Genomic DNA, 13552 nt, shown 5'->3' with positions numbered 1-13552 from the left:
AAATGCATGTCAAAAACCATATTCAACTCATCAATTAACAAGGGAACCAGTAAAACGTTAACCCTAGTACCATGCCATATACCATACCATTGCCGTCGAGTCGATTCCTACTCATAGCGACCCTATAGGACAGAGTAGAACTGACCCATAGAGTTTCCAAGGAGCGCCTGGTGGGTTCCAACTGCCAACCTTTTGCTTAGCAGCTGTAGCTCTTAACCACTATTCCACCAGCGTTTCCAAGCCTAGTACAAAGGCAATTTAAAGAACAGATACACACGCACATTCGTATATATAATCAGGAATGCTGAAATAATTATGCTAATGGGATTCAAAACTGGTTAATATCCTAGAGGGCCATAAAATGTAATCTGTGGTGTTATATTTTCTATAGGGTGGAAAGCAACTACATATCTACCAGGCAAAATGCATTTGCACCTATGGAAAGAACCATTTGCGCTACCGTCGGTTTTCTGCATGTTGAACTCCATGCTTACAGAGCTATAAAATAGCCTGGCAATAGAAAATCAATCAAAGATGCAACATCCTCATAGAGTCAGATAATGCCCAGAAGGCCAGCTGAACAATGCTCCGTTCTCCATGGAGAGAACACTCAGTCAGTCATATCTTTTGCCCATTTTAAGTCTTGGAAGATTTTTCCTGCATGTATGTTTGCATACATACACATATAGAGGTATATATAATAAACAAAAAAAATATATGTATATATATATATATATATATATATATATATATATATATGCCTAGAAAAATCCAGAACTCCAACAGTGGTTATCTCAAAGTAGTGGAATTGTGTATGAATGTTATAATTTCATTTCTTTTTTATCTCAAAATTTTCTAATTTATTTTTACAATAAAAAATTGTGGAGTATCAAATAATGTGATACTTCACAGCAGTTCAAATGAATAATGAATGTATCAGTATGGCTAAATCCTGACATTAACCGAAATGACAAAGGCAAGTTGCAAAAGGATACCCAAAATGTGCTAGTATTTATGGGAACATTTTAAACACAGAAAACAAGACTATATATCATTATGTAAACATACATATATAGTAAAATTATGAAAGCATTCATGGAAAAGGTAAGCTCCAACTTCAAGACCATGCTTATCTCTGGAGAAGTAAGAGAGTGAGGTAGTGGGAGCTTTAGCCATATCTAAAACATTTCGTTTCTTTAAAAAAAGAATCCTGAAGACAAAGTGTCAAAATGTGAATATTTGTTACATCTGGATGTAGGTGTCTGTTACGTCTTTTTGTATATTTTTCTGAGTGCTTGAAATGTAATTTGAACTTTTCTAAGAAATAAAAATGTTTCAAAAGAATTAACCTTTTACCTCATGCCTGGCACTATGCTAGGATCCCTGTGATTCCCAAATGAGGTATCCTATATAGTCATTCAGTATTCAATATTCAATATACCACGAACTGACAAAAGAATGAACAAATCTGTCTTGGAATAAGTACAACCAGAATGCCCCTTAGATGCAAGAATGCCGAGACTCTGTCTCAAATACTTTAGACATGTTACCAGGAGGGACCAGTCCCTAGAGAAGGACATCCATGGCTGATAAAGTAGAGGGCCAGTGAAAAAGAGGAAGACCCTCGACGAGATGGATTGACACAGTGGCTGCAACAGTGGGCTCAAGCATAGTAAGAATTGTGAGAATGGCACAGCACCTGGCAGTGTTTCATTCTGTTTACATAGAGTTGCTATAAGTTGGAACGTCTCAACAGCACCTAGCAGCGACAACATATAGTCATGGCTCTCAAGAAGGTTATAGTCTGTTGGAAAAATAGAATTAAGTTCAATTCATTTAGTGAATAGTCAAATGCTTATTGGCACTGCAGGAATTGCACTTGATACAAGAGTTCAGAGAAAGAAGCAGAAAGGCTGAAGAGTTGGGTTTGATCTAGTTCTTGAAGGATGAGTTGGATTTGAGTAGGAAGAACATGGGGGGAAGTGTGAACTTCCTGGGCAGCTCCTGAGCACAGGTGTGAAAATCATGGAAGCGTGGCAGGTGTGGGGTAGGAAGTCCTGATTGAGGAATGGTGGACAAGAATGGTAGAAGAAATGGTAACTCCATTTTTCTATTTCCTCAGGTCCCAATGCAGTTGCCTTTATTTCATATGCTTCTCTTGGGAACATCATAAATGCAACTTTTTTTGAAGAGATGAATGAGAGAGATCGAGTCTACCTGAACTCCCAGGTAGTGAGTGCTGCTATTGCACCGGAAAGGAACATTTCTCTCTCCCAGTCTGTCACTCTGAGTTTTCGACATACAAAGGTGGGCCAAAGCTGTAGTTTGGGCTTGCTTAGGTTTCAGGGAGGTAGACTGAACAGCTTGTATACACACTGCAGACAGTGCTCCCAGACTTGAATTGCCCAGTATGGTAGCCATGAGCTACATGTGGCTGTTGAGCATTTGAAATGTGGCTAGTCTGAATTGAGAAGTGCTCTAAATGCAAAATATGCATCGGATTTCAAAGACCTAGTATGAAAAAAGAAGAATGCAAAATAGCTCATTAATAATTTTTTGCATTGATTATACACTGGGAGGAATATTATAGATATTGTGGATGAAACCAAATATATTATTAAAATTAATTTTTCTTGTTTCTTTTTACTTTGTTTTAATGTGGTCAGTGGAGCTTTTTAAATTTACATAGGTGGCTCACATGATATTTCTCTTAGCACTGTTCTAGAGCATGGAATTATTTTATTTACAGGTACTTCATAAATCTGTGTAATTTGAATTGAGACTAATATTCATTCTCACACAGAAGCCTGATATTAAGTATTAAGACTACATAACTCAACCACCAAAAACTTTCATTTAATCTATTGCCTTTTTACATTCTCTGCCCAAGCTCTTAAAAGAGGTTAACAGCCGGACACATACATAACGGATTCATTTGCTCCTTTTTCTTTCTGCTCTGTTGAGAAGAATTAAGTGGGGAAATGTAGGTTATCTGCCTCTAGTGCATAAGTCTAGGTATGGAGTTTTTGATGTATGTCATGGGGAGGGGTGGCAGATTAGAAGTCTAGGAACGGCCCACTGGGCTATCAAAGGAGACAAGGCCCCCAAACAAGAGGGCATCCAACCATCTCCTGGGCCCTGTGAAATGATGCTCTAGAAGTCCTGGGACCAAAGCTAATTTTACTCTCTCTCTTCATGACCCTTCTTCCCTACACCACCCCTTTTCTCATAGCAGGTTAGTGAGGTATCAGGGACAGAACTGGTGTGAAGAGACGAGCGAAATTTGGCTGAGAGAGTCTTCTGGGAACACAGTGTGTGAGCCTCAGGCTTGGTTTTTGTTTGATGCCAATGAGGGAGAAGATTCTAAGACCAATGAAATCTCCTAAAATTCTACCTCCTAGAAAGTCTTAGCCTTCTTTTAAGTTATGCAGAACCCAATAGAGCTGCAGCTACAGTGGCAGCGGTCTTGGCAGCCATCATATTCACTTAAAATCAAAATCACCTGAGTCATTCCTAACCCATGTGTCTCCAGTGTGGCATTCAGGCAGGCATAGACTTTGACAATTGTCCCTCCTGAGGAAGAAGATGATAAGCCCATTCTATTTTCAGATGAAGCTCAATAGCGAAAAGGCTTTCTGTGTCTACTGGGAAAGCTCCAAGAACGGCGGCCGCTGGTCCATGGACGGCTGTTTCCTGATACACGTCAACGAAAGTCACACCATATGCAACTCCACCCACCTGTCCAGCTTCGCGGTCCTCATGGCCTTCACAAGCCAGGTACAATGTAAATGTTTAATTCCTCCAGCAAATACTTCGTGAGCACCTATTAGATAGTAATAAGTGCTATAAGCGAAAAGAAAAAAAGCAAGTGACTGGATTGATTGGGAAAGGCATGTGACTTTACATAGAGTGGTCAGAGAGGTCCTCTAACAGAACTAAATATTTGAGCTGAAATCTGAATATTAAAAAAGAGTCAGTGTCACTGAACATGGGTTCTTGTCCTGTCCTATTAGCCAATCAAAATAAGGTGACCACCACACCACCAGTTGCAAGGGAAACAGAAAGTAGCAACTTACTGTCTGTGCACACAGGAGCAACGTGGGACCTAGCAGCCAAAAGACCATGAGCTCCCCATCTGAGGGGTTGGGGAGCTTTTTATTTCTAATGGCATCTGGAGATTGGGTTTGGTGCCCTGAACTCTCCACCCTGACCCCTCCCATGTCCGCATTTGGAGGTCCAGATGCTGAATCATGCTACAAAGGAAGGCACCTTTTGCTTTGCAAATGGGCTCAGGCGCTGTGATATGCTGGAAAATATCTTCCTCTCTGGTGATTCTCAGGACCAAGGACAGACTGAGGACACAGCTCTTCAGGTCCTGCCCAGGAGCCAAAATCCTGGTTCAGGCATTCGGGATTCTGGCGCCAAATTCAAACTGCAGTTAGGGCCAAACTGCAGTTAGAAGCCATAGTTTGGCGGGCTGCAAGGGGGCAGGGAACTGCAGCGGAGCAGGGGAAGCCTCAGCAGAGGCTTCATCAGTACTCAAAACCACAATGAGATACCACTAACCCTTTGCCGTTGAGTCAATTCCCACTCATACAGTAGACTGCACCAATGGGTTTCCAAGGCTGTAAATCTTTACAAAAGTAGACTACCACATCTTTCTCCCATGGAGTGGCTAGAGGGTTCAAACTGCTGACCTTTAAGTTAGAAGCTGAGCGCTTAAATGACTGTGCCACCAGGGCTCCATTCATACTCACTAGAAAGGCTAGAATCAAATAAAAAAGAAAATAACAAGAGTTGTCAAGGATGTGGAAATATTGGAACCCTCATCCATAGAAATGTAAAATGATGCAGCCACTGTGGAAAACAGTTGGTGGTTCTTCAAAAAGTCAAACACAGAATTACCATGTGACCCAGCAATTCGACTCCTAGGCATATACCCCAGAGAAAGAAGTACTTGAAAACAAGTACTCAAACAAATACTTGTTCACAAACGCTCATAGCCACACTATTCACAATAGCCAAAAGATGGAAAAAACCCAAATGTCCATCAACAGATAAAAAGATGTAAAATTCTGATACTTGCTACAACATGGATAACCCTGAAAACATGATGCTGAGTGAAAGAAGCCAGATACAAAAGGTCACCTATTGTATGATTCCGTTTATATGAAATATCCAGAATAGGTAAGTCCACAGAGACAGAAAGCAGATTCAGATTTGTGGTTGCTAGGGGCTGGGGGGACAGGGGAATAGAGAGTGACTGCTTAATAGGTACAGGGTTTCCTCCTGGGGTGATGAAAATGTTTTGCAGCTAGGTAGAGGTAGTGGTTGCACAATGTTGTGAAGACACTAAATGCCACTGAATTTTCTCTTTAAAATGGTGAATTTTATGCCATGTGAATTTTACCGCAATTTTTTTTCTTAAGTCAGTAGAAGGTCTTGAGGAAGTACCTCCCAAAAAGAGGAACCATAGGTGTAAAAGCTCTGAGGAGAGAACAAACTTGAAGTGTTCCAAAGGTGTGGTTGGAGCAAAGTGAATGAGGGGTGTCTTATTTATCTAGTGCTGCTATAATAGAAATACCACAAGTGGGTGGCTTCAACAAACAGAAATTTATTTTCTCACTGTTTAGAAGCCATTTTAACTCCTGCCTCTATAAAAATTTTTAACATCATCATGGGCAACAGGGCCTCAGTCCCACTAGAGCACTCTAGGACAAAGACTAGAACACGTACCTCAGAGTCATCTCACCCAAGAGCCAGGATGCTGGAGTATTTACCTACCAATTCCCTAACTTATTGTTTAATGGCAGCTTCCAGGAACATTAACTCCCCAGCACTTGTGACTTGCTCTGGTATGTCCAAGTATGCCCATGCGGCTTGAAAAATACCCCCAGGCAGAGAGTCACCAGCATTCACAGTAAACAGCCAGAGGGCAGGTACTGGTGAGCATGGAGAGGATAACAGAATGGCCTCTGCTACGCAGGATTTCCTGCATTTCTTTGGGAGCGAAACATAGTTGGTAGACATTTCTCATACTCTCCATCATCAAGCTTCACTCTTGTATTGGGGTGCCCCACTCCAAGAGAGAAAAATTATCGTCCCAGAGCAGGAGAGTATGACTGTGAACTCCTCTTTGCTGGGTCCCAGGAGGAAGATGCTGTGCTGGCTGTGATCACCTATGTGGGGCTGGGCCTCTCTCTGCTGTGCCTTCTCCTGGCAGCTGTCACCTTCCTCCTGTGCAAAGCCATCCAGAACATCAGCACCTCACTCAATCTGCAGCTCTCTCTCTGCCTCTTCCTGGCCCACCTCCTCTTCCTCGTCGGGATTGACCGAACTGAGCCCCAGGTACTGACAGTGTCCCTAAGGACTCCCTGCCCTGCCCCAGGAGAGGCTGGGCTCATGGAGCCATGCTGTTCCTGATATCCTGCTAAACTATCCTTAGGCCCAAGGAACATTGGAGGGATTGGTCCCACGGTGGGCAGTGCTTTCCTTGCCTTTACTTTTGAGAACTTTGGTCTAAACTCAGGTGCTCTGAGCTCAATGCCAGGATGAAAGAGAGGTTCTTGGGCTGCACTCCACCCTGACGGCCCCTCCTGATTACTCTCCCTCCTCCAGGTGCTGTGTGCCATCATTGCAGGTGCCTTACACTACCTGTACCTGGCTGCCTTCACCTGGATGCTGCTGGTGGGCCTGCACCTCTTCCTCACTGCAAGAAACCTAACAGTGGTCAACTACTCTGGTATAAACAAACTCATGAGGAAGCTCATGTTCCCTGTGGGCTACGGAGTCCCGGCCGTGATTGTGGCAATTTCTGCAGCTTCCAGACCTCACCTTTATGGAACACCTGAACGGTAAACTTAACTCCCATCCCATGCCATGGACAGTTACGTATTTCCTGAAAGCTTTTTGGGAGTGGTGTTAACGATGATGATTGGAATAAACATATCAAATTCACCCCACATTCCCCTTTATAACTGTTCTAACCCCTTTCCCAGGGAAGCAGGTAAGATGGCGGTAAGAGTTTGGGTTTTGGAGGGAGAGAGCTTTGCAGTTACATCCCAGCTCTGTCCCTCCCATGCTCTGGGCTCTTGAGTTCTCAAGTCTGAGTCTCCTCATTTGTGAAATAGGGATAATAGTTATCCCCACTGTCCCAAACTCACAGTGCTGGTGTGAAAATTCAGCTGGAGTGTATTAGTTTCCTAGGGCTGCTGTAAAAAATACCAAGTACCACAAAGTGAGCAACTTCTAACAACGGAAATATATTGCCTCACAGTTATGGATAACAGAAGTACGAAATCAAAGTGTTGTCAGGGCCTTCCCTGATGTCTCTAGGGGAGAACCCTTCTTTGCCTCTTCCGGCTTCTGGTGGTTCCTGACAATCTTTGGCATTCCTTAGCTTGTAGATGCTGTCACTCGAATCTCTGCCTCTTTCATCACATGGCCCATCTGGGCTTTTCTCCTCTTTTGTAAGGACAACATTCATATTGGACTAGGACCCACCCTTTCTCCAGTATGATCTCGTGTTAACTGATAAGATCTTCAAAGACCTTATTTCCAAACAGGGGTACATTCACAGGTACAGGGGTTAAGGTCTTCAACATATCTTTTTGGGAAACACAATTCAATTCATAACAGGGACTGTGCTCACAAAATGCTTAACGCAGTACAGATACGGAGTCCTTGGGTGGTGCAAACTATTAACATGCTCAGCTGCTAACTGAAGTGTTGGCACCCAGTAGCACCTCGGAAGAAACGGCTGGTGATCTAATTCCAAAAAATCAGCTATCAAAAACCCTATGGAGCAGAGTTCTACTCTGACACACATGGCGTCACCATGAGTTGGAATCTACTCAATAGCAACCGGTTCTGTAGTAACGCGGGGTAGCATTAGCTGCTACTTTCAGTGCTCCTCTGTTGGAAAAGTGTCATCACTTTATGTTCATTTCATGTGTTTTCTCTGATCTCCCCCGCTTCACTTTTCTCATTTTTCCCAGCTGCTGGCTACATCTGCACCATGGATTCATCTGGGGTTTCCTCGGCCCCATCTGCGCCATTATCTGTGTGAGTATGTGGCTCCAACATTCCTGACCAAAGGAGAAACTCCACATGTACTAGGTGCAAGATAGCACCAGGGACATACATTTTCTCGGATGTATGGTTTGATTTTCCACCTGCCACATATTCCAACCCATGCCCAAGAAGGTAGGAGGTGTGTGCAACTCCCTGTGGACACGGTACATTTTTTTTAATTTATTTTATTTTTTGTTGTTGAGAATATACACAGCAGAGCATACACCAATTCAACAATTTCTTCATGAACAATTCAGTGACATTCATCACATTCTTCAAGTTGTGCAACCATGCAACCATTCTCACCCTCCTTTTCCCATTTATTTCTCCCCCATTAACCTAAACTCGTTGTACCCCAAGTTTCCCATCTAATCTTTTAAGCCACTGTTGATCCCACATAGATAGTTCTTAAAAAGGCAAAGTAGATATTTTTTACTAGTTAAGCAAAACTATTATTTGGTTTCAAGAAGACCCCAGGGATATTTTTGCTTTAAAGTTTAAAGATTATCTCAGGGCAATAGTTTGGGGGGGGGGTTCGTCCAGCCTCATGGATCCAGAAAGTCTGGATTCCACGACAATTTTAAATTCTGTTCTACATTTTCCAAGCTTTGATCAAGATTCTTCTATAGAACTTTTGATCAAAATGTTCCGTAATGGTAGCTAGACACCATCCTGTTCTGGTCTTATGTCAAAGGAGGCAGGTGTTCATGGAGGCAATCAGACCTGCAGTCCAATTCCTCCTCCAATTCCTGGGTCTCCTTCTTCTGCTGCTGCTCCAGGCAAATAGAGTCCAATTGTCGTAACTTGGATGGCCTCTTGCAAGCTTTTAAGACCATAGTCACTACGCAACGAACTAGGAGGTAGAACATAAGCGCTAAACACAGTAGTAGGCCAGTTGACTGAGGTGTCCTATGAAATCATGACCCTAAACCACCAAACCAAGAAACCAAATCCCATGAGGTGTTTGGTTGTACATAGGCAGCCTCGGTAGCTGCTCTTTTTTGGTTGTTGTTTTTATAAATATATCTATCACACAACTTTTGCCACTTGACATGGTACATATTTTAACTTGCATTCTGCACTCTTTGTGTCACCCCTGCAGATAAATTTAGTATTTTTTTTCTTCGTCCTTTGGATTTTGAAAAGAAAAATTTCCTCCCTCAACAGTGAAGTGTCAACCATCCAGAACACAAAGTAAGATGCGACAAATGGTCCTTCTCACTCCCCTTTTCTCTGCCCACCCAATATTCCTCCCTCCTGCATTTCCCCACACACACACACCCCACTGTCAGGATCCAGGGACTAGCAAGGCCCCTGTAATCTTCCACTTTCACAAGCTAGAGTACAGGCTAAAAAGAAACAAAGACCCAAAACAGAGTGCGGTAGAAGCTTATTTCACTCTCATGTCACAGTCCAGAGGTGAACATTCCAGAGTTGGTAAGGAAGCTCTGCTCCACAAAGTGATCCAGAGACTCAGTTTCTTTCCATCTGTCACTCCAGCATCCCCTAGGATGTTGTCTTTGTCAGTATCCCATCCATGGCAAGGAGATGACATGGAAGTTGCACAGTCCACATTTGATCATCTCCCATTGGCTAATCTTGCTCACACAGTCACACCTAACTGCAAAGAAGGCTGGGAAATATAGTCTCTAGCTGGGCATCCATGTGCCCTGATAGAACTCAAAGGGAGAAGGGACTTACTACTAAAAGGAAAAAGGAAGGAGAGGAGAATGACAAAACCAGCAGTTTCTGCCACCCAACACAAGATGCATACAGGGGTGCTCTTTCTTTGTCAAAGACAACCAACTCGGGTTTGCTAACCCATCAGTCACTGACAGCTTAAAGTCTATAGGAATCCTAAGAATTGAGCTACTGAAGGATATCCCAACAAAACTGTGCCCACCCAGCCGGTAGGGACCAAGTTAGCTTTGTTGTTGTTGTTAGGCGCCATCAAGCCGTTTCTGACTCATAGCGACCCTGTGTACAACACTGCCCATTCCTGCGCCATCCTCACAATCGTTGTTATACTTGAGCCCTTTGTTGCAGGCACTGTGTCGATCCATCTCATTGACGGTCTTCCTCTTTTTCATCAACCATCTACTTTACCAAACATGATGGCCTTCTCCAGGGACTTGTCCCTCCTGATAATATGTCCAAAGTCTTTGAGATGAAGTGTCACTATCTTTGCTTCTAAGAAGCATTCTAGCTGTGCTTCTTCCAAGACAGATTTGTTCATTCTTCTGGCACTCCATCGTATATTCAACATTCTTCGCCATCCAAGTACTAACAGGCCCTACCCTGCTTAGCTTCCGAGACTGGACGTGTTCAGGGTGGTGTGGACGTAGACCCAAGTTAGATATTTGTAGCAAATTTAAAAGTGTATCTATAGTTGGGTATAATAGGTTCAAAAAAGATTTAGATTAAAATATAATCTTGTGTATTATTATACAAGATCATATTTTAATCTAAATCCTTCCCAAAAAAGTTGGAGCTATGAGAATTTTACTTTTGCAGCATCCATTTTAATTTGTATGTATCTTTGTTGTTGTTGCTGTTTTAATCACAAAAATATGACAGGCTTATTAAATTTTTGGAAATTTTTTCAAAATATTGAAAGTAAAAACTGAAAATGACTAACTCCTCCTTTGTCTGCTACTTCCACTTTCCAAGGAAACCAGAGTTAACAAACAGTATGCTACGACATTGTGACACTTTGTCAGGCCTTTATCTGTGCACTTTCTATAGAACAGACACAGGCATGTATACAATAGGATCACACTGTACAAATCATTCCTCAACCAGCTTTTCTCATTTATATTATATTAATAAATTAAGGATATACGTATGTACTACAAGTGGAGCCCTGGCGGCAAAGTGGTTAAGCATTCGGCTGCTAACCAAAAGGTCTGCAGTTCGAATCCACCAGCAGCTTCCTAGAAACACTATGATTTGGAATCGACTCTACAGCAATGGGTTTTGGTTTTTTATATACTCATAGTGGTTGAGTGCTACGGCTGCTAACCAAAAGGTCAGCAGTTCAAATCTGCTAGGAGCTCCTTGGAAACTCTATGGGGCAGTTCTACTCTGCCCTATAGGGTCACAATGAGTCGGAATCAACTCGACAGCAGCAGGTTTGGGTTTTTTGTTGTTGTTGTTGTTGTTGTTTTTATAAGTAGGGTGGCCATACATCTTAGTTTGCCTGGAACAACTCCAATTTATTCCTGTTGGCCCATTGTAATTATTAATAGCACCCTCTGTTGACCCTGTGTGTTTAAACAGAGAGAGATAGAGAACACCCAGTTTTAGAATGCTTTACATATATCCAGAGCTAATTTTGTTCCAGATACTGTCCTATATGTTTTACATGTATTAAACTCTCATTTAATCTTTGCAACAAACCTATGAGGTAGGGCTATTACAAACATAAGGAAACTAGGTTACAGAAAGGTAAAGTAAATTGCCCAAGTTTACACAGTTAGTTAGTGCCAGGGCTTGAATTTAAACCCAGACATTCTAGCTCCAGAATCCTCACCGTTAACAACTGCACCATAGGGGTGTTCATCCCCATTATTAGGTTTTTAACAGCATCGTTTCTGACTCCTCTCAGGATGCTGACACTCAAAGCGATGGCTCAGCTCTTCATCCTGGGCTGCACCTGGAGTTTGGGTATCTTGCAGGCGGGCCCAGCTGCCCAGGTCATGGCCTACCTCTTCACCATCATCAACAGCCTGCAGGGCGTCTTCATCTTCCTGGTCTACTGCCTCCTCAGCCAGCCGGTAAACATCAACTGTTTATTGTTTTAAAGTTAAGAAAAGTTTGGAAGTACAGATATTAATCAACGCTTAAAGCTCTGTTCTCTAAATTCCGTATGGGCTTGTAATCAGTATGTAGACCAAATGTCCTCTATTTTAAGATGCTGTTGACTGTAAAATATTTTCAGAAAGTAATGAATTGCTACATCAAGGAAATATTGTGTTTTTCTTCAGCTTTTCCATTTGCAGTAGTCAGTTATTGCTGTGTAACAAAAATCCTCAAAATCTCAATGGCTTAAACAATGAGTATTTACTTTTCTCATTCTTGGGTTGCAGGTCGGCTGGGGTTCAGCTGATCATGGCTGGGCTTGGCCTGGCTTGGCACAGGAGGCAAACCCTACTGGGCTAGGCCATTTCAATTTTTTCCTTGCATCACATCTGCTAATACCCCATTGTCCAAAGCAAGTCACATGACCAAGCCCAAAGTCAGTAGGAGAAGAATACTCCACCCACTGTGAGGCTAGGATAAGGGTATAATACTACTGCACAGAAGTGAGTGATTGAGATCAATAATGCAATTCACCACATCACTTAACATGAATCCTCAATTTCCATGTGTTGGCATAGTCTCTGTACTAATATGTTTTAATAGTTCTACAATGAAATCACATAATGTTGTTGTTGTTAGGTGCCATCGAGTCAGTTCCAACTCATAGCGACACCATGCACTACAGAACGAAACACTGGCCGGTCCTGCGCCACCGTTACAATTGTTGTTATGCTTGAGCCCATTGTTGCAGCCACTGTGTCAATCCACCTCGTTAAGGGTCTTCCTCTTTTCTACTGACCCTGTACTCTGCCAAGCATGATGTCCTTCTCCAGGGACTGATCCCTCCTGACAACATGTCTGAAGTATGTAGACGCAGTCTCGCCATTCTTGCTTCTAAGGAGCATTCTGGTTGTACTTCTTCCAAGGCAGATTTGTTCCTTCTTTTGGCAGTCCATGGGTATATTCAATATTCTTTGCCAACACCACAATCCAAAGGCGTCAATTCTTCTTTGGTCTTCCTTATTCATTGTCCATCTTTGACATGCATATAATGCGATTGAAAATACCATGGCTTGGGTCAGGGTGACATCTTTGTTTTTCAACACTTTAAAGAGGTCCTTTCCAGCAGATTTGCCCAATGCAGTGCGTCTTTTGATTTCTTGACTGCAGCTTCCATGGGTGTTGGTTGTGGATCCAAGTAAAATGAAATCCTTGACAACTTCAATCCTTTCTCTGTTTATCATGATGTTGCAGTGAACACCTAAATGCTATAATTAACATTGTGCTATGTTTGCATTATTACATATCTACCCATTTATCTATCCCTCTTTCCATCCATTCATCCTTCTCATTATAAGCAAGTGTAGCTTGCATGTTCAGCCAAAGAAACATGCAGGCAGCTCCTCTCAATGGATGTATGCCCTGAGTGAGCACAATGCAAAAGACTTACATCTACTTTTCCCTCAGTTTGTTCCAGCCCCTGAGACATCTCACAGTGTGAGCTTCTAGTTTTTAAAGATAGCTATTTTTTATTCAATATGGCTGTTAAATGAAGGCCTATTCATCTGTCTGCAGCGAACGAAAGAAAACAATGTATTCCAACACTCTCAAAATACTGACTGCTTTGGACTTACTGGGATCAGCCTCCAACATGGTGCTTTCCTAAGAGGTGTGCGCA

General features: G+C 42.4%; 1 protein-coding gene across 2 annotated transcripts in view; it reads left to right on the top strand.

Moving 5' to 3' along the window:
* The window catches only part of ADGRE3 (adhesion G protein-coupled receptor E3), a 49977-nt gene that overhangs the window by 32024 nt on the left and 4401 nt on the right, over positions 1-13552 (top strand). For both annotated transcript variants that reach the window (XM_023552314.2, XM_003413327.3), the window contains exons 8-14: positions 2123-2307; positions 3610-3777; positions 6151-6348; positions 6619-6854; positions 7998-8064; positions 9176-9267; positions 11681-11849. In XM_023552314.2, the coding sequence (XP_023408082.2) occupies positions 2123-2307; positions 3610-3777; positions 6151-6348; positions 6619-6854; positions 7998-8064; positions 9176-9267; positions 11681-11849 (1115 nt within the window). The remainder of the gene's footprint in view (positions 1-2122; positions 2308-3609; positions 3778-6150; positions 6349-6618; positions 6855-7997; positions 8065-9175; positions 9268-11680; positions 11850-13552) is intronic.

Source organism: Loxodonta africana, chromosome 3 (assembly GCF_030014295.1).
Source record: "Loxodonta africana isolate mLoxAfr1 chromosome 3, mLoxAfr1.hap2, whole genome shotgun sequence".
Classification (NCBI taxonomy): Eukaryota; Metazoa; Chordata; class Mammalia; order Proboscidea; family Elephantidae; genus Loxodonta; species Loxodonta africana.
This window is presented reverse-complemented; position numbering and strand designations above follow the sequence as displayed.